The sequence below is a fragment of the Nesoenas mayeri genome (assembly GCF_963082525.1).
Source record: "Nesoenas mayeri genome assembly, chromosome: 7".
Classification (NCBI taxonomy): Eukaryota; Metazoa; Chordata; class Aves; order Columbiformes; family Columbidae; genus Nesoenas; species Nesoenas mayeri.
In genome coordinates this window covers 20618296-20645223 of record NC_137551.1, presented here as the reverse complement: position 1 = coordinate 20645223, position 26928 = coordinate 20618296, and the positions used below count along the sequence as shown (strand labels likewise).

The 26928-nt window shown below is 40.0% G+C and overlaps 1 protein-coding gene across 2 annotated transcripts; it reads right to left on the bottom strand.

Moving 5' to 3' along the window:
* Nucleotides 1–24994, bottom strand: PANK1 (pantothenate kinase 1; the record flags this gene model as incomplete). Of its 2 annotated transcripts, XM_080347755.1 has the most annotated exons (7): nt 1–1365; nt 1989–2114; nt 7621–7744; nt 8157–8333; nt 10593–10846; nt 15721–16073; nt 24739–24994. In XM_080347755.1, the coding sequence occupies 7 exons, from the start codon at nt 24992–24994 to the stop codon at nt 1306–1308; spliced, it is 1350 nt and encodes a 449-aa protein (XP_080203881.1). In that variant the 3' UTR covers nt 1–1305. The 2 variants fall into 2 exon arrangements, with proteins under 2 accessions (XP_080203881.1, XP_080203882.1); XM_080347756.1 differs by lacking the exons at nt 10593–10846; nt 15721–16073; nt 24739–24994 and adding exons at nt 9005–9086; nt 9260–9308.
* Nucleotides 24995–26928: the final 1934 nt, after the last annotated feature.

Genomic DNA, 26928 nt, shown 5'->3' with positions numbered 1-26928 from the left:
GATACTGTCCCTCTAATAAGCCCTTTACATTATGTGACATCACATATAGTTTTGCAAGACAAAATAATTTATAGACTGGTTTTCAGCCTTTGATTTGTGTCTCATGGTGTCTAAGAAAAACAAGTTTATACATGTTATGCAGCAACCTAAGTACATAGATTTATAAGGGATCTCAATTCAACTGGAAAAAAAAAATCTAGAGAGGTCCACAAATCAAAAAAAAGATAGAAAATACTGTATTGGAATAAACACTCCAATCTTAGTGCCCTGGAGGTACAGTTAACATTAGCTTAAAAACAGAAAATACATCAGTCAGTATTTTTCTAATTTTAGAAACTGGACTTTGAAATAATGCAGTTATCAGTTGTTTTCGATTAAGATCAAGTTAAAAATCGCAGACTGCAGAAAAGTCTTCAAATAAATGAAAACAAACCTCCTCCATTTGTCAACTAACGCCAAGTATGTACCCTATAAATAACATCCGTGCTACAGAACTCTTCATATAGATCAGAGAATTTCAACAGAAATTCATTTTAGTGTCAAGTCAGTATTTAAAATTCTAGTTCACATCTTGTTTAAAAATTTTAACATAGAGTAGAATTAGTCTTGCAAAACTCATGAGCATTCTGTTCTTGTTGCAAGCCATGACTACTGAAAAATTATAATCTTAAACCCCCTGCCAAGTTTTCTCACAGTGTTGCCAAACAACACATGCAGTCACAGAAAGCTTGTAAATTTCCATTTTGTGGAGGGCAGGGGGATGTTAAATATAAAAAGTGTCTTGTCTAATGAAGAAAGGAAAGGCAAAAAAAAAATAAAATAAATCGAGGACTAGTTTTCACAGTAAAATGCATCAGCTTTGTAGTTTCATTTGAAACCAAGAACAAATCATGAAACGTCATGAAAATAAGATAAAAAAATCTCCTAGAGTGATTACTAAATGAAGTTAAAATTATCACACTAATCAGTAAACCCCAGAAGAAAAGCAGATGCCTCATGTCACAGGTCCTACATTAAACAGTATCCACTTTTTAAAATAAATCCATAAAATCTGTATGTTTGGCCACTTTGCACATTTTCCCCCTAAAAAATACAGTGTACAGAAAAAAAATCATCTCATTATTCCCAGTATGAATTCTGAAATATAAGCTCAAAAACCCAGAAGTTAAAGATCAGATAAAGGGATTTTAAGTTATTTACAAATCCAGCAGGCAGAACTACCATAATGGCTTCATTTCCATCCTTGTAGTGGCTTTCACTCTTATCCAGCAGCATCTGCAGTAGGAATCTCTTCAGACAGCTTCGTCACTGATCATCTGTCATTTTAAGCAACTCTAGAAGAGCCCCAACAGCTCCAAAATAACCCTTCAAACAAGGCAAAAGCAAAGCAGAAGAAAACCAGTCAAATTCCAAAATAAGACACGAGCATGAGCATCTGTTAGGGCAATTTAAAGGCCCTTCTTATAATATCAGCCCACTGTGCCAATTATTTGCTGTATTTGAATTATGACTTAATATTATCTTATTTAGGCCCAAGAAAGGGCCTTATACTGGGAGAAATCTTATGCAGTTCTCAAAAATTGTCAAAAACAAAGAAATTACAGAATCTTAATAATGATGCTCTATGGAGGCAGGGCAGTTCCCATTGTGAACACATCCATCTGACTGTTACCTCAAATTACGCTTACAAAAATTAAATCTACTTGAAGTTTATACACCAGATCACACATATGAACACTGGTGGCATTAGGGTCAGAAAGCAAATATCAGACATGTGCAATGTTTAGCAATAAATACAAGATTAGTGATCAAACCAGGGAGTTAACAAGGGGTATTTTCAAATGAATTTGTAGTTGAATTATATTTGTGCAGATATTTGTTTCTGCATTCACTTCAAAGCAATGGCATTGAAATTCTCTCTTTTAAATTCACTAAGAATCACAAGGTTTTTGTACTTATGAATAAAGGTTCAACATGTATTTCCTTACCTCATGTTCCAAAAAGAGAGCTTTCAGTTGTCCCTTGGACCAATAATCCATAGCATATGCTAGCACCTTCATAGAAACCATATTAATTCTGAGAAAGTTGCCAACAAATACCACTTTGTCGATGTTCTGTAAAATTGAAAAGCAGACCAGCAAAAATTACATTCAGCTATATTATTTGCCTCATTCAACATGTACTTCTGCCTCCACTATAAAATTAAATAGGAGTTTTGGGTTACGTTTAAATTATCCAGGCAGAAATTAAAAAGAAAAATTGCAGTTACTGACTGCTAAGAAGAGATGTTCTAAGGAAAAACAAGTTTTGTTCCAAAGAAGGTGAGAAGCTGATATCACAGATGGTGAATATTTGCTTAAAAGCCCAGGACCTTCCCAACGTGGATTATGAGCAGTTTTTTGTTTTGTGCCTTTTTTTTCCTCTTCCAATTGTATATTACATGGCTACACCGAAGACATCTTTTCCCCCTGTTTGTTAAATGAAGCGACTTTCCAGAGATCACTATAATTATTAAATCCAGATGGAGAACCTCCGAAGGGTATCTGAGAAGGATTACATTAAAGATGGGAAGAAGCACCTTTCCTTATCTATTATCCAGACTGTGGTTCCATTTTCAAAAAGCGAGCAAAACGCGGCCTCCAAGATACACAACGTGTATTGCATTCCTTTGTTACAAAGCTCACTTGAATTCAGTTTTCCTAGAGAAGCTTAAGATCTTTGAACAATCAGCACCACACCGTCAGTGAGGCAGTCACACACTACCCTAACTTGTAAGCACATCAGAACATGTAAGCAACAGTTCTGGTGGTTAAACAATACCCATAACTACCTGACCAAGCTCAGTTTTGTCTGTTATGCACAAAAATGCATTCATATTTTTAATTGGTGTACCACATGATATTCACCATATACTAGAATTGGTGTAGAAGATTCAGTAGGAGACCAAATCCTGGAGACATAAGCTTTTACAGAAGTCTTGAAGGAGCCCTGGAAATGTATTGTCAAGAGTCCTCTGCTGAAAATCACCACCAAAATCTGCACAGAGGCTGGAATTACCAGCTGTTACCTCTCTACATTCACACAGTTCTATAAAGCTGAACACCTGGTCCTGCAGCAATTACTCTGTTCCAGGCTGCAGTTTTGTTGTGTCCAGTACTATGCATGCGACAGACCCCAGAGAACATCCTCACTTGGATGCTCCATGTTGGAAAGTGCTGATACCCAGATGGAGTAACTCATTTGTCCAGCCTCCAATGACTAACATGTCTGACTGTCCTCAAACCAAATAGATCAACAGAGAAGGCTGTGCCGCCATCCAGTGAGACCTGGACAGGCTGGAGAGTTGGGCAGGAAAAAATTTAATGAAATATAACAAGGGCAAGTGTAGAGTCCTGCATCTGGGCAGGAACAACCCCAGGTTCCAGTATAAGTTGGGGAGTGACCTATTAGAGAGCAGTGTAGGGGAAAGGGACCTGGGAGTCCTGGTGGACAGCAGGATGACCATGAGCCAGCACTGTGCCCTTGTGGTCAGGAAGGCCAATGGCATCCTGGGATGTATTAGAAGGGGGGTGGTTAGTAGGTTGAGAGAGAGGTCCTCCTTCCCCTCTACTCTGCCCTGGTGAGACCACACCTGGAATATTGTGTCCAGTTCTGGGTCCCTCAGTTCCAGAAGGACAGGGAACTGCTGGAGAGAGTCCAGCACAGGGCAACAAAGATGATTAAGGGAGTGGAGCATCTCCCTTACAAGGAAAGGCTGAGGGAGCTGGGGCTCTTTAGCTTGGAGAAGAGGAGACTGAAGGGTGACCTCATTAATGTTTACAGATATATACAGATATATAAAGGGTGACTGTCACAAGGATGGAGCCAGGCTCTTCTCTGTGACAACCTATGATAGGACAAGAGTAATGGGTACATAGTGGAACACAAGAGGTTCCACTTAAATTTGAGAAGGAACTTCTTCTCAGTGAGGGTGACAGACAGTGGAACAGGCTGCCCAGGGGGGTTGTGGAGTCTCCTTCTCTGGAGACATTCAAAACCTGCCTGGACACCTTCCTGTGTAACCTCATCTGGGTGTTCCTGCTCCGGCAGGGGGATTGGACTGGATGATCTTTCGAGGTCCCTTCCAATCCCTAACATTCTGTGATTCTGTGTGAAATATTTCAGGTTCATAGTTATTTATACCCTTAGAATCTGCAGTCACATCAGCATGCATTCATACTCATTCCTAGGAACTTATACGGGTGAAAATAAGAACTTCTCAGATTTCAAAAGGCTGCTATTAAACATGGCCAAGAGCACTCTGCATCCTCTGACAAGGCAGTTTTGTCTCTGAAGTAGTTTCTGACAGAGGAGGGACAAACATGTAACTAATGTCAGTGTAATGCAATACCATCAAATTGATTAGAATCTACACTTGATTTTCATTTTCATTATTTTTTTTTCTGGATATACACACAAAGCTACTGTTCCCATAAATACAAGCAAGCAGAGTATAAAAATAAAGTAACAGAGTATAAAAATAAACTTTAAATCTAAAAATACTACTCATATATACTAGAATAGCAGACTGTATATCAACATACAAATTTCATTTAATTTTTTGTTTTCCAACATTCCTTGACTTGACAAGGGTAAAAGTTATGTTAAAGATGTAAAGTTTCCTAGACTCTGGAACTAAAAACAGCTTTAGCATTTTTTCAGGAGTCAAAAATGAAGAAATGCTACTTCTATTTCTTAAGCGAGTCTTGCCAATTTACTTTTAAACTGTTCGCTGCTGAAGACAGAAGTCTTAAACTGATGCAGGGATAGTGATGAAATGCTTACTTAAACTACCAAATTACAACATCCTACAAAAGACATGCACTCTCTTTCACTCTGTGGGGCCTTGCTAAATTGTTCATTTACCTTGTAGTAGAAAGCTATAGCAGAGCTTCATTACAGTATATACAAGTATTTGCCAATATAACTGAACAGGGGAATCTATATCAAAGATGCAATAAAAACCCTACACATATTTTTCTAAGAAGCCCCGTTAAGATGCAGCTTACATGTTCTGCTAGCAAGAAAATTATAAACCAGGGAGACTGGTTTCCTTTATGTAGTTCTACTATGCCTAGGACAGGCTGTTTCAAATGATGTGTAGTCAAATGGTTCCAGACTATGGAATTTTTCTACCCCACTGCCAACTTTGTACAAGCAAACTTTGCTTTGAAGTTCTGCAGACAGAATATTTCATTTATTCCCCAGCCTTATTTTTTTCCTGCACATATGCAAGTCATTTTCAACACAATATTAAAGTTGCAATCATTGAAAAAAAAAAAAACCAAACCAAAACACCACATTACTTATCAAAACTCATGCTTCAGAGCATAAATAGATTTTGTCAAAAAACCTAAAAGTGAGCTTCACCATAACACTAATCTAATACACACAAACTCCACAGAAGAATACATCCTATTCAACTGATTTTAAGCTCTTATTTAGGCATTTCATTCATCAAGCTTGGCAAGAGTCAGAGTCATATCTCCCAAAGGCAATTTAGGCATCTAGATTATTTAGCAGAACAATAGCATTACTTCCCCCATCCCCTTCCCCCCCCACCCTCCAAGAGAAAGCTATCTGGAGATTAGCTTACTTGCAATGATAAAGTCTGATATTTTTAATAGTATATAACGTTACTAAATGAAGTTGTCATTCTCTAAAGCTACAAAATTATTTAGTTCAAGTGTTGGAGAAAGTCTGCTTTGACATCATCTGTGAAATTACAAATACCTTATACATCAAACCACATTCCTCCAAAAAATTATATGGATCACACCCAATTTTTAAGTAAGCCTGCCCACAAAACAAAGATGTTTGGAACTCTTCCACAATGCCTCAGAAGTGTTAGTTTCATTAGTAGCCCAATTTCCTTCCCTGATTGCGTGACCTGCGGTTCCCTGCTGCCAGTCTCCATGCTTTGATAGCCCTGTACAATGCTGCTTGAACTCCATGCCACAAGGCAACACTGTAAAGAAGCTGAAAGCAAAGAGAACACTGAAAGAGAATTGTCCTGACTGGAAGAGTCAAGTTGCCCAAACAAATAATGTCTGTAGCCACTTCTCATGGTGAAGGGAGGTTATCGGTGGCATTTGATAGGTGCACACGGAAAGACCTGTACTGTTCAACATATCTTAAAAGTGTTCTGGAGAGGGATACTATAGCAACAAACACAGCATTTATTGGTATACGAAGTTATCCAGGAGAATCAGAATAAAAAATGAACAGCATAGCAATGCTGAAGAGACCTACATCCAGTGGCTGAGGAATAAAATGGCAGATGAAGTTAAATGAGTGAAATGACACAAATGGAAAGGGGACAAGACACAGAGACTTCAGCATTCAGACACAATGATAGGCTCCAAATTAGCCACCACCACTCAAGAAAGACTGTGGATAGTTTCTTAAAAATATGAGCTCCATGCTCACAAAAATAAAATATTAAGAACTGTTAGTAAAGGAACTCAATGTGAAATTTATCAATATGGCATCACATAAATGAATTGTGCAAGCACACTCTGAATACCTCATGAAGATCTGGTAATTCAATCTCAAAATTAGAACCATAAAAATATTTTAAAAATTAAACAGTGGAAAAGAGATAGAGTGTCTTCCATAGCAAAAGGGATTAAGTATTAGGACTTTCTGTCTTGGAAGAGCCAAGAGGGATGTGTGGCAAAAGCTTATTAAAAACAAACAAACAAACAACAAAAAACCACAAAGCCCACCAAAAGCACTAGTGATGAATTATTTGCTATTTTTCATAAAGCAAAAAGCTAGACAGGACCAAATAAAGTAAACTGATGGCAGTTTGGTGAGTTTCTTGGGTTTGTTGGGTTTTTTTTTCTGGGCTCTGTGTGTGTGTGTTCTTGATTAAAATAAAAAACCAGCACTTTCTTCTAGCCACTGAATACTGCAGAGCTAAAATCATCTATGTATTAAAAGATTAGATACATTAATTGAGAGCAGATAAAAGAGATTAGTTATCATCACCTAAAAGTAAAGGATGCTGCTTGCAGCTCAGAACAATCCATTCAGAGTTATCGTGCCTAAAGAAAAGAATGTAACAAGCATTTGGCAGGAGCTTCAGGCAAGATAATGAACTATGTTTTTGTTATCTGACCCAATAAAATGGATCTTACATCCATCAAAACGTTTAACACCATATACAATTAAAACCCATCATGCTATAGGAACAAGCCTAGTAAAGTACTATTAAAAAAAACAAAACAAAACAAAACTGTCATGGTATAGTAAGATCTGCTAATAACTACAAGGCAATTGAGAGTATTAATTTGGATTACAAAGGTGCTAATATCTATGCATTATGGCTTGAGAGTAAATTAAAAGCTTCGGGCATCAGTGGTTCAAGGAGATGTTTACAGTTAACCTTTTCCTCTCTTCCCTACCTTTGAAGCTCAAGGCACCTTATACTTTGCATCGAAGCATACATATAACACAAATCACAAGAGTCAGGACACCATATTAAATGTGCATATTTACTAAGGCCAGTTCACATTTTTGTATTCTGATAATCTTACTATGTTGTTTCTAAAGGTCACAGTAAATATGCTCTCTTACCTCATTCAATGCACACATGCGAGCAATAGAACCTATGTTGTTGGTGATGGTGACCAAAGTAGCTCTGGCCAAGTCCTCTTTACTGATGGAATCTCTCTTTTCTTTACTCATCATATGACCAAAGCTGTGTGAGGAAGATTATTCCTTTTAATATGGGTTATTCAGGAGTGCTAAATGCCCTTAGAAATTTTATCATTTAATAAACTTTGCTCAGATTTGACATCCATTAATTTGAGACAGTTTTGTAATGTGAAAAGTGATCTCATTGGAAAGGCAGAAAAACGACCAAAGACACTTCAAGACACTTCTAAAATAACTGTAATATAAATGGAAGCAAACTACATCAAGCATTGCTTATATCGGTTTATAAAACAAAGGGCAAGAAGTAGGTGACAGATCTAAGGCGAACCACGTGATACATTCAGAGTGACATTTCCACATGGACAGAGTGCATAGTCTAGGGATTATGCACTCAGTTCAGCATGCACAGTAAATTTCCCAAGGAACTCCTTAAAAACAGCTCAGTTAACACGTACCTTGAGGCTACAGCAGACCCTTGAAGGCCAAACCGCTCATAGTCTCCTCCATAAATATCTTTCACCAGCTTATCCACGTTGGTGCTGTCTCCCTTGGCAGCCATTTCTAGTGCTTCTTCAAACGTCTCGCAGCCAGTCAGTAGACAGCACAGGCCCAGGAATGTTCCTCCTCCAAGACTAGAAAAGCACAGTTCCTTCAGACCAGGAGCTTGAACCAGCTTTTACCACAGCTCTTCACACTCCCATCTGCAACATGGTCTGCATAGCTACCAACTGTATCTTGCAACTCAGAGAAATGAAGACATACACTCTAAATTCAGTTTCTGTTTAACACAAATGTCATCCAGTGTGGTTTTAGCTGAACTGGTCTTAAGTCCTTAATATTTAAAAAAGAGAAACGATGCTAAAGAAAGGGTTAGCTGAGAATAAGGTCCAATCCAATACCACAGACGTCAGTTTGCTATTTGTAGCACTCTAGAGTAAAGTTTTCCTTGTGCAAGAATAATTAGCCAGCAGATCACTTAAGTCAGTGATGAAAGAATAAACAGTGATCAAAGCTAAACATCTATGCAGGGGCAGGCAGCCAAGACTGATCTTGTCCCCCTAGCCAGTGGCAGAAGGCAGACTGGTTGGTTTCTGTTCAAGGCAAGGCTAGCATGAGCCCTCCAAAGAACTCTGAGCAGGGAGCAGTCATTTTAATATCCTGCACAGGCACAAGTACGATATTCACTGACTATATAAATTTAGCAGGGAGTATTTAACTGTGCATAACAAGAGCTAACTCATTTCATTAAAATTCTACTTTGGACTCTTCAGTCTTAACCAGACATGAACTTCAGCTTACTAACCTCTACATCCTTCCTCATTCTTTCTTAACCCTTGAGAAAGTTAGCTTATTTGCACTGATGGCAGTCACACCAACTGGAGCCACTGTAAACAAGAGGATCAGTGAGACACCACACTTGCACTTCACAAAAAAGCACAGGAAGTCAGATAGGAACACCGTTCAGTCAGTGCTCTTGGATTACTAGGCAAGTTTTTCAGAACACATCTAGTAGCACTGTAATATATTCAGCATCTGAAGAGCAGGAAGCTATACACACCAGTCACAAGACAGTATTGGTTTCATCATCTCAAACAAGTCAACAACCCACTGCAGTCATGTTCTTCCTTTCGTAGTAGAAAGGTTCAGAAGCACATCTGCAAATATCGAAAGGGCTATGCTTGAAAAACAACCAGAATTGCAAGAAAACCAATACCGCTTCCATTCAACTTGCATTCATGTGTACTGCATATAGAAAAATGGCTCATGGCTACCATTGTGGCAAAGATATGCCCTAGATAAGGCAACAGAAGACATATGCAGTCATGTGCAGTATGCAGGAGAAACTTAATATTAACATGTACCATGCAGTGAAGGACAGAATGCAGTTTTTAAAGGAACTATAGAAAATCCAAAAAGCTTCTTCAGTTGGTATATTGGAAGGGTTTTGTTTGGAGGGGTTTCTGTTTCGGTAGTTTTTTATTGTTGCTTTAAGATTAAGAGATTACTAAAAAGGAAATCTATCAATTTAGTTTGCACATTTGAGGAAAAAGTGGGATAAATTTGTTGGTATTTGTACTAGTCTGAATGGACACATTTGTAAATAGTGGTTTCCTATAAGTAAGCATTGTTGGCACATCTCTATGTAAAACTTAAACATGCCTCAGGCAGGTTTTTGGCCTTGGGAACAAAATTCTGCATCTACATTACTGAATTCCTGAACAGTCACAACTAAATTTCGTACTGAACACAGGCCAGAGACCATTTCAACTCTGCTGTACCCTACAACCCATTTCAGAGATCGGTAGATGACCCGGGCTGAAATCATACTCAGGACAAATTAAGAATACAGACAATGAGATTCTAGTCTTTACACGCTGGCATCCCTTAATCTACCAGCATCGTCCGAAGACTAGTGCAACCAGTAAGGAAATGGGATCTAGTAAGATTCCTCTGCCAAAATCCAGTAGTAGCAGGTAATTCTACAGAGTTTTCCTATATTCTGGATACATTTTAAGTACTAACCAAAGGTTTTTGTTCAGCCCAAACATTTTTATTTTACAGCTCTGGCTGTAAAAGCAGCAGAGAAAAGACTGATTTACTGGGACAGCTTTATTTTGCTATTTCACAGCAAGAAATACGAAGTAGGTAAGAATGCCAAAAAGAAACTAGGCAGCTCTAAAGCTAAATGGATCCATTATTTCCCTGATGTAGACTCCCCCTCCGAAGAAATCCTTGTATACTTCCAGCCTTGCTACTGATGGGCTTTTAAAAGAAATGGGAAGACAAGCACAACTTGGGGCTGCACCTACAAGTCACACTGTCTGGCTGTATCTGTTCAATTATTAAGGAGAAAATAAAATAGAATTAAAAGAACATATAATTAAATTTACCTGGATCCTGTGACTCTCTTATAGTTGTCCTTGGAATACACAGCTAGGATGCTGACCCCTGAGCCTATGTTAACTAGCAGCATAGGATACGGATTATCAAGGCAGTAAGGTTTTTTCTGGCACTGTTCAGGATCTGTAGGATTTTCAAAATAATAGCACTCTGGTTGGCCATTGAAACCAACCGAATCAACATAAAGAAGGCCCTGGATCAAACAGTCCAATTCATCCAGTTTATGGAGCTGTAGATCAGCAATCTGGAAGAGAACAACAAGAAATTAATAAACAAACATTTCCTAGTATAATACAAACTAAGAAGCATAAAAGGCTCAGCTGAAGCACTTTGATCACTTTAATAGTAACACATTATGCTACTTAAACAGTACAAAGATCTGTTGAAGAAGGAAGTCCAAAGTAATAAGTTTGCTACCTGCCTGACAACAGGTACCTCTGAAAACAACGATGTGCTGTGCAGTAATGTTGTTCAATTCCTTCACTTTTGAAATAATGCCTGCTCTGCAAGCAGGAAACATTTCCCCCTGCTCAGTATTCTGAAGCAATAAATTTATTTCCCCTCATCCCCAGCCCAAGAGGAGCTGCATTCTACAGATTTCAGACAGTATCTGACACGTGCCCGTGCAGCAGCACCCCTCAGGATGCACCATGCTTTAACTCATCATCCAACTACGTTTCCCAGCAATTTAATTACATATTAAGTAGCAGCATTAAGATCAAGGAACTTAAATAACAAGATAGTTAAAGCCTTAAAAAGGGCACATGCTTATGTTAACACGCCTTAAATATGCAGTGGATTATGCTTAAAAGATTTGAGCTTTTTTAGTATATGTCACCAGTTATCTGAGAGAGTTATTTCTTTAAATTATGATGAATACTTCAAAATGCCCCATGAAAAATAACATATTCCCAATGTTTGGTGAAAAATATAAAAAACCCAAACAAAAATATTGTCAGGTCCATACCCCCAGCAAAATGTTCATAAAAATTTAGCTGTAACAGAAGGCAGAAGAACAATTATAAGAGCTTAAAGAGGACATTCCCCCGGAGATCTCACAGGTTAAACAGAATGCTATGGCAAGTAGACAGGTCTGTTTACTAGAATCAGAAATTGCATCCCTTTCTTGAAATACAACACAGTGACAATCTGTAGAAAGTCTCCTTTCCAGGTGACATTGAGCTTAGACTTGTGACAAGGAGAGAGAGAAAACACAGTAAAGTTGCCTGTCCAAACCCTGAGGTCATTTGCATCCTCACATCTGTAAACAGGTCTTATCTAACTCCACTTTCTAGCAGAAAAAGCAACAAAGTATTAGGAATAAAAGGGAGTTACACAGCACAGAGCTGATTCTCAAACATTTGCATACTGCAGGATGTTTTTATAACACCTAATGGAGAAGATTTACGACACTAACTACCTCCTATTTTTAATTCTGGAAGCTATATTAAGTCACTATAAAGAGGAAAGATATTTCTGTGGAATGGGCATGGCCAAGAGGTTACATTCTTTTGAGCTATTTAAATCTCCCTCCCCTTTTTTCTCTACTTGTACATAGCTCTAATGTGCCTTAACTGAAATCCATTCTACTCTTTGGGTCTGCCCTTTTGTTATACTTGCTAGTCCTCAAATCCTGGAACCAAATAAAATAAGTAAGACAAAAAACGCACAAGCCAGCAGTCTCCAAGACCTCAATATAGAACCAGTTATTCATAGGACAAGAGAGACAGGTGGAGATAATTTCCTCTTGTTCCAATATTTCCTCCTGTAACTTTTGCAATCCCTTCATTTTTTTTCCTTGGTTACCACATGGCTACACAAATTCCAGTTACAGAAATGCTGCATTAAAGACTTGAACCATCTAGCCAGCAAATAAAAAAATAAACACAAATTCGGAGAAAAGGATTTTAAAGAAACTTTACAAAAATTGTAATGCTACTTTACAAGTATCTTGGATTTCTGCAATTTCTTGATATTACAGAGGAAAAGCTCCAATCAAGAGATATATAAGACATTAACATAAAAACTTCATGCGCTTTTCCTCACAATGGACATTATATGGAGCCCACTAAGTCATAACTCGTTAGAGAATTTCTTTTGTTAAAACCCAAATAACGTTGCACATAGCTAATCAAAATAAGATTTACACTAACCATGATCTTTCTCCAGGTTATGTGCTGTACAGCCTCAGTTTCCTCATTTTACTGTATGAGCCAGATGCTGTGTGACCAAACACAATCTGTCACAGACACAACATGCACAAACATGCTATGAACCAGAAGCCCACCACACAAAGACAAGTCATTAGCAGATTTACAGCCCCTGTTGTCAAAACCTCTCTGCTTCCACAAGCCAAATAACCAGCCACGTGCTACTTTTGTGTCATCCACATTACACTTCTATAAATAGGTAATCATCGGGAGAAAACGTGCAAGACATGGGAAAGCAATACAAACCTAAGAGTAAAACACTTGCATCAAGGCTAAGGCACACACACAATCCTTGTTTCTACAAATTCTCTAGTCAGCCTACCAATTTTGTGAGGATAGAACAAAAGAAACTAATCAAAGGGTTTTTTTCAAGCACTATGCATAGAAGTTTAATTGGGTCCAGCCCTTCATGTATAAAAGACACACTAGAATTTGCTCTGCTTTTTATAGCTCTGTGCTATATTTAACAGCTGATATACTATAAGCAGAAAAGTCCTATTACTGCTTTCTTTCATGTATGATATTCATACCAGACTGAAAAAAATATTTCCCTGCGTTGTTGCAGCAGTCTGGTTTTCATTTTTGGAAGGAGCAAGACTGGCATCAGTATTCCACATCTGTCTGCCAGCTCTGCAGCCACACGACCTCTGAAGCTCCAGACAGCGCCAGGAGACATCACTCTTCTTGTTTCTGAACACAAATTAGGGCACAAGTCGCAATAAATGTAGTAACCCCATCTTGGACAGGAAACCATGACAGAGCCAGGGTCATAATTCCCAGTCCTTTTCCCTGGATATAGAACTGCCTCTTCTCTGTTCATTTCTTCACTCAGTGACTCAAGCAGCAAAACTTCATGACAAAATAGATGTGCCTGTAAACAACGTAACTGAAGTATGAGCAGGCAAGCATTCTTTTCTGGTGCCATCACCTGACCTACCACATTCTACTTGTCCTCACATTTCAGCTGTTCAAACCATTTTTGCTTGCAGGAACTGAAGTTTATACACAAAAATACAAAACAAAAATGGGAGTTGGGTATATAAGCAGATTTTAATTGAAATTTTTTCCTACAACTGTTTATAAAATGCATTTGCAGATATTTTCCAGCCCTTTACAATCCTGAACATGAAGGCAGACAGCATAATGGTCAACTTATACTGCACTGCACTCCTGTAAATATATTCACCACAGTGCCCCTTGAGAAAAGTTTTATGTCAGAAAGTTGTGCTGTGACAAGAACAACTGCAGAACAAAGTAGTATACAGGACCCCGGAGGGAAAATATATGATTGTTACAAGGAAATCATATGCACATTTTAAAAATATTTTTTTTTGCATTATAGTCAGACTGTAAAAATTCTTCTTTATTTTAGACTGTTTTCTAAATACTGTGGGGGAAAAAAAAAAAAAAAAAGACTTTGGACTTCAAGGAACTCCTCAGGACCATCAAAAGGAGGGACTTGAATCATGTTTACAAGCAGGTGCAACACAGCAAGAAAGCAGTGAACACTTCCCCACAACAATTCACACTTTAGCAACAAACTCCTGATATACAAAATGTCTGTAGTCACTGTGTACCGATGTCATTCTAAGGAGAATGAAAGCCACTCTTGCTGTACACTTGCAAAACATGCTGGAAAATAGTGCCGTCTGTTCAAGTTTAGGGTTTTGTTTGCTTTTTAAATAATACACATTATGACGGAGAATTTTTAGCTGCACTTAGGTACCAGACAGTATAAAAAGAAAAAAAAGTGTGGTACCAACTTGCTTGAGCTTATAAGTATAGAAGCACAGAAGTCGAAGGCTTGGGTCACATTTATTTCTTTATGGATGAGTAAATATTTCCACCTCAGCAAGGAAAACATGAAACAGCCCAGCTATCTAGAAGCAAGCTGAGGGCATTCAATGGCAGTTGGTAGATCAGTACGATAGCTCCCTAGACTGAAGCAGAAACAGAAAAGCAACTGATGTAACCTGTCATACCCAGCAGCCATCCCTCACTTGCCAGATGAGGCCAAAAGCTAGTGATAGAAGTGTCAGACCTGCCTGCCAAGTAAATAATTAATCTTTGTGACACTTCTCTGGTACAGGCAAGCTAGTCATTCCTTTACAGAAAATAAATGGAATATGCCCCAGTAGAGAGACACGACAGGCAAATGCTTCCTGAATCACTGTTTCTCTCTAATGCAGTTGGTACAAAGGCTCTCTATGCTTCTGTCACCACATTTTTTGCAGTCCACTCATTCGGGAGCTAGGACTATTGCTCAAGTCTATACAAACAGCAGCATCCGAACACTTCAGATTTACATCAGCTTCTGGAGCTCCCTGAAGAGGTTACTTTAAAATTCTATGAGATCTGGGACCTAGTCACCTCACAAACTGCCATTCTTCACATGATGTACTCCCAGAATTCAAATCAAAAGCTAGGTGCTATTGTCATGCTTCCATACACTGTTTGTCCCCCTGCTCCATACTCAGTCTTTCAGGCTCTTGACTTAAGCCTGCTTGAAGATTAATATGGGGAAAATGAACCTGAATGTGATCTCCAGCCTATGTGGTTTTATTTCTGGTTTTCCAATAGGTAGCCAGTTCACAAGTCCAGTCTCAGGCTTCTAGGCTGTCCTAATACACCCTCAGTTGATTATGAGGCATCTGATCATCACAGCTGTACTCTAAATAAAACCATTTACCCTAACACTTCAGTAGAGTATCCCAGCAACTGGAAAAGCCTCCCCTGCCCTCTCTATGTCCTCGGCTATTCCACAAATGAACAAATGTGAATTGATTCTGCTAGTCTTAACCAGTCAGGATGGACAAAGAAAAAAAGTTTTCGTTTTAAGTTTTAATAGGACTCCCATGATGCTTTCCCAAAGTACTTCACACCGAACTTACATGAACTGTTCACGTACCGTTCTAAAGTCCTCCTCAAACTTGTAAGCTCCACCTCCTGTGGCACAGAGCGTAGTGTGCAAACTTGAGAAGTTCTTTTCACTACCCATCTGTATGAACCTGTGCATGGCACAGCTGGGAAAGCGGATGAAATGCAGGTTTCCTTTGCGTCCGCACATAGTCAAGTTTTTCAGTTCAAGATGGACATCGCGAATGCCAGTTTTACCATAGGCTGTGTTGGAGGTCAAGTATTTTCTAATGCTTTTCAGGTTTTCCACCTCTTCTTGTTCCTCTTCTGCAGTAATGTCCTTAGGTTCAAAGTAGACCAGTTTAACCAGTGTTCCACCGATATCCATTCCAAACCATGGAAATGCTAAGGATGAGGGGGTTGGGCAAAAAGAAAGAGAAAGTCAATATGAATATAAAGGTTAGCTACATTACTTAAAACATTTGCTGAATCACCATTCACTGCAGTCACAGTAGCAGTATCTGCTCCTAAAAGGTGGTGGTCACTTAGGCATCCAATTCATATGTATTAAACACCTAAGTTAGGATTTCATGAAACCCCACTTAAGAAAAAGAATAAAGAAAAATCTCAAAATACTCTTCTCTGGAGAAAAAAAAAAAAGAAAATATTTTTCCCCAGGAAAACATTTTACTCTTCAGACAGTACCTCTTGACAGAGCACATCTACTGCACTTCACACAGTCTGACTCCTGGCACTAGTTCTCAAAATAGGCTAGGGAGGGAGGAGGAACAAAAAACCCAACCGAGATTTCTCAAGTCACATTCCCACTGTGTAACATCTACAATTGCCTTTCTAAGGCCAGTTGGAATTTCCAGAGTCACGAGGATCTGTGTGAAGAGCAGTAATATACAACTCTCCCGTTATGCTGGGAGTCTCCAGACTTCAGCCCACCAGAACCAGCAGCAATGTTGGAACTACACCACTCGCATATATTAGCAGAAAGACAATGAGCTGTCTTAAGTTCAATATTTAGCACTGACAGTCCTTTCCTTTGAGCATATTTGCTGCTGTATGGGTTAGCCTATCATACAACTATAGAAGAAATGCCACTATTTGCTTCTCAGCATATATGGATTTGCCACAGCCAGCCTAGGTCTACACAAAGCCTTTGATCTGTTAATAGCAAGAGAAAATTACTATGGAGAACACATAGACAGGAGATGCTAACTGAACCAGGCTGGTCTGCCTACTTTGATTACATATATGTGCATACACTTTAATAAGCCAGGTAACTTCATGAAGCAATAAGTGAAAATACAAAATCTCTCCACAGGTACTGCAGAAGGAGGTAGTTAGTAATGTTTCTTAGAGAAATTTAGAGTACCAAGTATGTGGCTAACATCTAAGAAACATTTCTAAAATAGCACTCAGGCTATCTCTCTGCTTTCAGGGGCAATCAGGTAGACTTGCTAAAAATGTAGTTCTACCAACTAGGGCATCCCAACTTAGTGTCGATATAAACTCCAAACCATGGACAACATACGCATTACTGATTTTCCTGCCAGTTAACCTAAATGTCAACAACTTGAGGCAAAGATTTTAAGCAGCATAGGAGGTATTGATCACATTGTTCTTCCTCATGTAATCACAGATCAGTATTAAGTTTCTCAACTTCAGGCTGAAAGGAACGTAGAGTCTTACTTCTTACCACAAAGGTCTCTTGTCTAAAAGTCTAAATTGAAAGTCTAAATTTCACAACTGTTAAGACACTCTCCCCCTCCAAACCAATCCTTAAATGTCAGATGTTTAAAATGGTTATTTTGCTCCATTGCTGTATGCCAAGTAATTGAATCATCAGTGTCTCCCCACTTTCCCTAAGGACAAGGCAGGCATAATGCATAAACTCCCATAAAGTAGTTTGCTTACAGTTCAGTTTTTCTAAGAGCACCTACTGTTATCTGTTTTAAAGTCCAATTTCTGTTTCCATGCTCTACAAGCTGCAATACAAAAAAAGACACCAAAATGAAGTCTAATTTGAGTTTTTGGAAAATATATCCTACGCAGATGCATCAGAGCTCCCTGAAATGGGAAGAATTCAAAACAAGTGTTTTAAAAATATGCTTTACTTTAAAGAGGAAAAATATGTTACCATACACTAACCTGTAACCCAAACACTTTTGGAAGCACATGGTAAATATTTAAGTGAAAGTGACCTGCTCAACTCTGTACAACACTACAATGCAGTGGAGCTCAGGACAACAATCCCATTAGTGATTTACACAAAGCTTTATTTAAGCTCCTGAGGATTTTAATTACCTGTCCCACTGGAACAGTAAGTCTCCTCCCTGGAAGCATTTTAACTATGCAAGCAGGAGGCTTAATTTTAAAAGCAGCAGGGTTGGACTGTGTGATACAGAACCACCCTGTAGCTCACTGTAAGCCAACTTACAATATTCTACATGTAGGGCACAAAAATGTGCTGCAATCTACCTACACTTATGGTTGCTTTAAAGTCATAGTGTAGATTTAATCTTTAAGAAGGGAAAGAAGCATTCCATCCTCCTACCAAAACACAAGGCCAGCAATAAAAATGTTAATTACTAACAGCTGAGAGTTATTCACAAGTGACTGCCAAGACATTTACTTTCATGTGTTAACATTTCGAGCAGCCATAACTAAATCATTAACAACAAATAAGTAGTGTAGAAAACAACTATAAAGTTATTTCAAGTATATACAGTTCTAAGGATAGGTACACATACTGTTCACATTTAAAAAGCAAGCAGAAATGCCAAGACACTTTTTGTTGTTTGTTGTTGTTATTCTCTCTGTGAATCTAAGCTCCTTTCATTTTGTTGTGAGCCAAACAGAAAGCTGTAGAAAGAAAAGAACTTTGCTCTTAGAACAGCAGCAGTTTCCTTCAGCACAGCTGAAGAGCAAAAGCTCAGTCCACAACAACCGACACTTAAGTTATGCAGAACAGTAGCTTACTTTTCTTCACAGCTGCCAACACTAGCAATCTGTTGGAATCATTTGGAATAAAGATGACAACGATTTTGACTGGTTGACCAATTAGGACAAAAAACAAGTCTCAATGTTCCTGACAAGTCCTGCTGAAATTTGTATAACTTCTGTGCAAATGAAGTGACAGCAGAAATTCTTCTGTTTTCCAGTGAGTATTTAAAAAAAAATTATTAAGTCTTATCTTTTGTTACTATCAATATGTTCCCAAGCAAAATGCACCATTGAAGCACCATCAGTTCCTCTCAGTATCTTTACGAGTCACCTTAGCTGGAACCTACACACTCAAACTTTCCTGCCACCCCTGAATGCAGTGCTAAGGGAGCAAGCGTGTAGACTGCACGGTGCGCTGGGGGTTTGCTGCCTCCCTGAACTCGGGCATTAAGACCACACAGAGGCCACCAAAATTGTTAGGACCCTCACTGCTACAGCCAGGGGGTATGAAGAAAGGCATTTGTGTAGATACAGTCTCCACAGAATTGAGGGAAGATGGGAGGAAAATCGTGGGGGTTTTTTTGTTTGTTTGTTGTTTTTTGTTTGTTTGTTTTTGTTTGTTTGTTTTCCCATTTTAAACTGGAATTCCAGCATTTCAACAATAACATGAATAAATGTCCCATTTCTTGAGTTATTAAAAGCCAAGAAAGCAAGGAGAAGAAAGTAAAATCAATCACATCCACGACTTAGGCTGATAACAGTTACTCAAAACTGTGTGATTTACTATGAAAAACAAAGACACTGGATATGTTGCAGAAATGCCTTCACAGCGTAAAAAGGGCACCTCAACTAAAACTGTCTGATAAGACTGTTATAGCCAATTTCTCTCATACCTACTGGATCAATGCAATCTATTAATGTTGAGAAAATAAAACTATTCTACTGTATTGCTGCACTGCACTAAATCATATAAAATAACAACACTATAAAATCTAGTTCTGAGTCTCATAGAACTGACACAGAAAGCATCAAGATGAATCATGGATTCTTAAAAGCCTAGCATTAATCAAAAGAATCCACTTATCTTCTTAAGAAAATTAATTCTCTTTATGTTAAACTGCACAAACTACTTACTGGGTTGTTATCTTCAGATAAAAATCTCCATTACTCCAAAATTTAGCTGCAGAAGCATGTGACAATGCAAACAGAAGGTATCTATAGCATTGCATAATTAGGTAATCTGATGCACACCAACAGCTGTGTTATCTAGGGGAAAGGTTCACTCATGAAAAATTCCATGACACACTTCACCTAGTTTCTGCTCAAACTTTGAAGAGTATGAACCAACAAGGCTGTTCCTATAATGCATATCACAATCAGATTTTTAAAAAACCTATGCTTAACATATGATATAAGGAGGGGGTGTGAAGGGTAAATATGAAGTCAGAATATGGAGAAGACCAAGGGAAGCAAGAATGAAAGGGAACTCCTAGGTCACTAAGTAACATTTCCCCCGTTAAAGATCATAACCGAGGGTAAACCTTTTCATGTGTTTAAATAACCCACATAACATTAGTCAAATTTTTTTACTCCTCAGCTCTTACAGACTGTGACTGAATCCTGCTGGTTAAAACTTTCTTCTCTCTACTTGGACTCTAGATTTATCCATGACCAATTCGCCACAATTTCTTCTTTTGTCAAAACTGTTTCAGCTTATACATCTCTCTTATAAGACCTGTATGTTCTTGAATACAGGTACAGTATCTCATTTTTTTATCAATAATTTGAATGGTGGTATCTGTACTCTGATTTCTTAGTCAGAAATATCTCAGATAAACCATCTTAGGTTGAGCTGCTTTTATATGATGAAATCCTATTGCTTCATTTAAATTTTTCATTTGCATTTAATTTGCATTGCTTGATGCTTTGATGATCTAATAACTTCCTGTTTTAATTGGGACTAGAGGGAAGAGAGAGCCAAAATAAGAACAGGGAAAAAAAAAAGAAAATCAAAAGAGTCACACACAAGATGGGATAGTATTCTCACAGCTTCTGAAAGCTGCTTTCTATTAAAAAAAGCAGCTGAGAATAGCTTACAAATATTTGTCAATCATGTCTTCCTATTTTACACCATTATTTTGAGCAATCCAAACATGTAAAATGGAAGATTTTTTTTTCCTTCAAACAAAAATAGACTATAAAGCTTAAAAATTAATTATATCTGTTTAGTAATGGAAGTTTCTTCAAACCTTACAAAACTAGACCTAAATAAACCATGTACATACACCAAGTGAAGCCTTCCAGTTCAATTTCAGCAGCAAGGGCTTACTGAATGTCTAAATCCTCACCAGAAAAACAAAGAAACAAAACTCCAGCCAAAACCACAACCCAAATCACAACACTTGAAACCCAAAGGCACAGAGCTTTGTTAAATGGTTGTGACCATCCACACATACGTAGCCATAATACCACAAACTGGTCATTACTTAGCCTGTAGAGCTTCATTAAAAAACCCTAGCAAACGAAAGCCAAACTAAAAAGGCTACAAGAAGTATTGATTAGCGATTGAGAATCTCATTCTAGAATCTAACAGCACCCAGCCTGATGGAAGTGATTTGCATAAATTTCCCATTTCTGTTAGAAACACATTACATTGTTGGTAAGACAGATACGAAGTTTTAACTTGCAGGATGCTGGACAACAACAGAGCAACTAGTTGAGTTTGTAATGACAAGTCCTGTTCCTTAGGCAACCCTCACTGTCACCTACATTAAAAAGCACCTGGAGAATAACTTTACACAGCCTGTCACCTGAAGAAATTCTTAGGATCATAAAACTGTGAGATATTCCAATGTCTTGGACAAAATTTAAGTTATAAATAACATTTTACTTATTCACTGTGTCAAACAATAGCAATACCAAATCATTTTCACTCCAGTATTCTTCACTAAAATATACTACATAATCACAGCATTCCACGTTTAACATCACTGCCAGCAAAAATAACCCCTAGGTTTTCCACAGTTTCCACCTGGCCTTAAGCAGTACTGCATAACCGTGCTACAGCCAAAGGTCACAGGTGTAACAATCTAAATATTAGCTAGAAGAGTAATTTACCCTGAAGATACAACTTGAAGTGTTTAGAAATTAACTACAGCAATTATAACGCATCTAAGTTGTAAACAGTCACACTGCCTCAAAACACACATTCTTTGACCCCTAACAACTACCAACTGACTTGAGGTGAGATGTATGATGCTGACTGGAAAAGAAATCCCAAAGCTTTATCTTAATTTAAGAAATGCAATAGAATTGGAAGCTCAGCTGGCTTCCTCCCTACATCTGATGCAGAATAATGTTGTGAAGCAGGAGTCTAGTTAACTGCCATGCTGAAATCTTTGTCCTTACTTGGCTACAGTGCTGTTTCACAGGGATTAATGAAGGCACTTCACTGCTCTTCTTCTGTTCAAAGATCACATTTCAACTGAACAACACGACACTCCAGCAGGCTTTTGAAATTTGCAGAATTCACACCATTTCAGTATTTTATTTTCTTCTGGAGTGCTTCACAGTGCAAGGCATCATAACAGATACTTTTCTGTATGCATTACACAGTGCTGCGATACAGGAAGGTAACGCAAACCCTTGTCCTAAGGAGTCTGCACCAATGAGTGGAACCAGCAAATTGACACAAGCCTAATTTCCCTGGCAACTCATCTAGTTCAACCAAGGAAAAAACAAAGCAAAGACAAGTTTCTCAGCAGAACAGGTGAGTCAAACAGATGTTAGTCCTCAGATCCTCTCAGTGCAGGCTAATCAAAGCACACTTTTCACATGGAATCTTCGCTTCTCAGAGGAGACCTACGAATATAGAAGTCTACCTCACTTTGCCAAAAAGTAAAAAGAATCAAGAAAACAAATTATAATGACTTAAAGGAGCAACTGTTGCAGATAGGTTTCAGTTGATGAAATATTAGGAAATGCCAATTAACTCATTATCTTTTCTACCACACAAAGCAAATCCCACAATCAATACTGAAGTCTTACAGGCCATGTGGCAACTGCATTTCATTTTGCAATGTGTCCTTAAGCACAGAACAAACATCTGCAAAGGCCAGGATTAAATACAAAAGCCAGTAAAACGGGACTGTGTAGTATTCACTAGAAATGGATACCACGGAAAGCTATGCAGTACCAGGAGAATTTGAATATAACATTTAATAATTTTTTTACGCTAGTGGCAATGTACTATCATATTTTCCTGCAAGATTAATACTAAATTGCAAATTTATTCTTGTACAAAATAAACCACATAAACTAAAAAGTCTAAGATCAACAAGAATTCATATATTTTATTCAGCAAAGAAATTGCCCACAAAAATAGTCCTACAAAGCACTTTCCTCATGAAAACCTGCTGTTTTCATGAAAGCCTCATTTCAGTAAAAGCCCACAATGAAGACTCAGTTGTCATACACCTTGGGCAATACAGCCAGTCACCTACACTCTTGACTCTGATGGGCTCTTTTTCCCCTCCAGATGGAAGGAAATTCCAAATTCTTCATGTTTTCTTATTCAAGTGATTACATACATCCCTAAAGGTCTTATTATTTGTTTCCAAACAGTTGTTACTATTACAAAAAGTTTGATATGCAAGTGCAGACTCTTCTTAGTTACACCAAATAAAAACAGAAGCTAGTCCTAGTTCTGCTGTTTTTGTTTCTGAATGAAAATGTGAGGCTGCACGAAGACTGCAAAACTAGTTTGTGACAGAGAATTATTTGCTCATCAATTTGTTAAATTTGGTAGAAAACTAAGTTAACTATCAACAGACACTGTAAGCACTATGTGATGAATCAACACAAAGAACATCCTAAGGGAAAATAGTATATGTAGCTCAGCAAAAACGTGTAAAAAGCCAGAGAAGGCACCAGCTAATAAGTAGCCCTGTAAAAGCTGTAGCTCTTCAAGGCTGTTTCTATTTTGCTCTGCTTATACAGAAAAGTTGTTCAAGTATGCATTTCAAAAGAAAGAAAAAACCAAACCAGAGTAGCTGAATGCACACTACTTCCTACTGAGTAGAAACATCTTTAACTTTTGGCAGTGGGTGGCTGTGATACTGACTATTCCCAGTTACCCTTTTGGAACATACTGAACTTTTAACAAAGCAGCAAAGATTTGTTGGCTTTATTTGACGGGCTAGTGAAGTTAAAGTGCAAAGAAACAGAGTACTTTTTCCATTGGATTGTTTTACTTGCAGAATTTACCATAGAATTACTCAATCGCTGTGTACCTCACATAAGAAGCTAGTTATGAGCAAGTAAGTAAAACATAGTACTAATCAACAAATCTTATACAGTTAAGTACATTACAAATATGGATATCATAGACTCATAAACTTAAAACATAAAGTATACAGCCAGTTCACTAACACCTCCCAAAACAGCTAAGCAAAAGTCACAGGTGATGCTCATAAGAAACATATTACAAATTTATTTTGTTTGCAAGATACTGGGTTTTTTCTTTCCTCCAGTTGGAATCATTTGCACTCAGGTCTACTTTTTTCTTAATTCTAACCATGCAAGGGAAAGGGCAAAGAGCATGTGCTAAGACAGGAGAACCCAGACACCCAACGCACAACAGCACCCCGGTCCACCGCCGCCCGGGCGTTACTTACGGCGCTGCTCGGGCACTATGAGCTTCATGGGCGCGTCGGGGAGGGTGCGGAGGCCGGCAGGACCCTGGGCGCCGCCCGACGCGGTGCACGGCGCGGCGCAAAGCTGTCGCCCGGCGCCCGCCCGCGTTTGTGCCGGGCCGCCGCTCTCCGCCCGTCGCCGCCCTATTGGCGCAGGGCGGGCCCGGCCCACGCGGCAGCGGGGCCGTGCCCGGGCGCCGCCGCCGCATTGGCCGGCACCGGGGACCCTCGCTCCGCCCGGGCTGCCGGCGGGGGGGGGACGCCCACGGCGCGGGAGCCGGGCGGCCCTCTGCAGGGGAGGAGGCGCAGGACTCGCGGTCGCCCGACACCGGGCGGATGCAGAGGCCCGCCGGGCTGCGGCAGCGCCGCACGGAGCGGCGCGGGCCGGGCCGCCCCGCAGTGCCACCGCGTTCATCACTTACGTGGCCTGTGCCGCCGGCCCGAGTCCACCCTCCGGCGCAGCCTGCATTTCTTGGCCGGGGAGCCGTGGCTGAGCGGCGGCAGCTCCGGGCGGAGCAGCAGCGGGTGCGGCGCCTCCCCGCAGCCGCCGTTGCTCAGCGGCTGGGTCGAGGGGTGGAAGCCGTTCTGCAGCAGCCCGCCGAGCAGCGAGCAGGAGGCGGCGGCGGGCGGTGGCGGCCCGGCCGGGGCGGCGGGCTGGGCGCGGAGCTGCTCTCCCATGGCGGCACCTCTCCCCTTTGTCTCCCGGCTCAGGTCCGGCTGGGCGCTGCGGAGCTTCTGCTCATGCCGGCGCCCGTGCCCGCAGCTCCGTACGCTGGGGATGCGGCGCCCGCCCCCCCGCCGGCGGCGGCGCACGGCGCAGGCGTCCTGCTCGCAGCGCGCTGCAGAGGGGCGGCCACCGCCCTCCGCCGGGGACGCGGCGATTTCCCCCCGCACCGGCTAACGTGCGCGTTCCCGGACGCCGCGCCCGGCACCTGCGGGGCTTCGCGGGGAACTTCGGGAGGGCGCCGGGGCGGGGGGCTCGGGGCAGCCCCCACTTGCAGGGTGCAGGCTGGCAGATCACACTGGAAGCTGGCAGTCGGTACAATTTCAAGGTGACTTCGCTCCCGTGACGCTGCTCGCTGGTGAGCACCAGGCAGGCCTGCCCCTGTGACCCGCCGCGGTGTCCTTTTCGCTTCGGCGTGCCCACACGCACGCTCCCGTGACTCGGGTGCCTGTGTCTCCCAGCCCTCTGTGCGTGTGATCCCAGGTCTGCCTTCTACCTCACACAAAGTTATTCGTGCATCAGCATCAACGTTTAAGTTTTTGTCTACATTGTCACGTGCTTCCTCAAGAGCTCAGAGGGACTGGTGTGACCTTGAATGTGTTTGACCTCATGCTTTTTTAGTATCTTGGCTTTCCGTGTGCAGCACTGATAATCTTGTGACTGTGATTTACTCTCTGACCACTGAGACATCAAAGTGTAAGAACACATTTTCTGAATTAAATGTATCAAATATCAAGTGGACATAAAACTGGGTGAAGTGTGCTGTGGTGTCATGTGTATACTCTATTTAAACGCTAATTGAATTTCACTCTGAATAAAAAGTTCATTTATTTATACAAACTGCCAGTCACTACATGGATGATTGTCCTTAAAGTAAAAAGAGGTCACATAATGGCTCCTCCTTATGCCTAAAATTAGTACAGGACACAGGCCCTCCACAGTAAAACCCCTACAAAGAATGAAGAGCTATTCAAACTGCCTTGAGAAAGGGATACTGTATTAAGAAATTGCTTCACAGGAAGGTAAGAAGACATTCTCTCCATGTCTTGGCTGGGACCAGAACATTAGGTAACTGGGAGCAAGATACAGAAAAACATGCATGTGAAGTTGGGGAAATGAAAAAAGACTGTTGGAGAACAAAGAACAAGTAAAATTTTCTTCCTAAAAACCAGCAATCAATGTTCTGAAGATAATTAAAACACTCCAAATTTTCCTCATATATGCATAAGCAACTGCTGTAATTGCCAGCCCAAAAGAGGGTAGGAAAGAAGGCAGGCTATGTACATTAACTGCTAGAAGGAGCTGTACTGCTTCCAAAACTCTGAAAGTCTTTGAGAACTTACTGAATTATGTTTACACTAAAAGCCAGAAGGCTGCTGCCTGCACTGGCAGGGACCTTCATCCCACTTCGAGACAGTTCCAGGCAGCTGGCTGGTTACACTTTATGAACTGTCCTTACTAAGTCAGACCTCTCAGGGCATGAGGAATCTTGCTGCTACTGTCCCCAGCTGGCAACGGTTGTCCCCCTCCCCAACAGAGAAACTGACTGCACACAATCAGCCTGATGCAGAACAGGGGATCATTCCTGCAAACCTGTTTTTCTGTGCACTTGCAGAGTAATGGGGAGCAGAGATGCGGGCTGTTACTGTATCTCAGCTGAATGGTGTCAGTTTTTTACCTTACTGCAACAAAAGCAAGACCACCTTTAATTCCATACTTACGTTTCCTTGTGGTAGGATAGCAATCTGTCCCCTGACTCTGCAATGGAATACAGTACCTGTTTCAAATACTGTAATCAATTGTAGGCACTAAGCTTCAGGAATAAATAACAAAGGATTATATGAAACCATCAAGTTTTAGGGTAGGAAATTAAAGATTTGAAGAGATA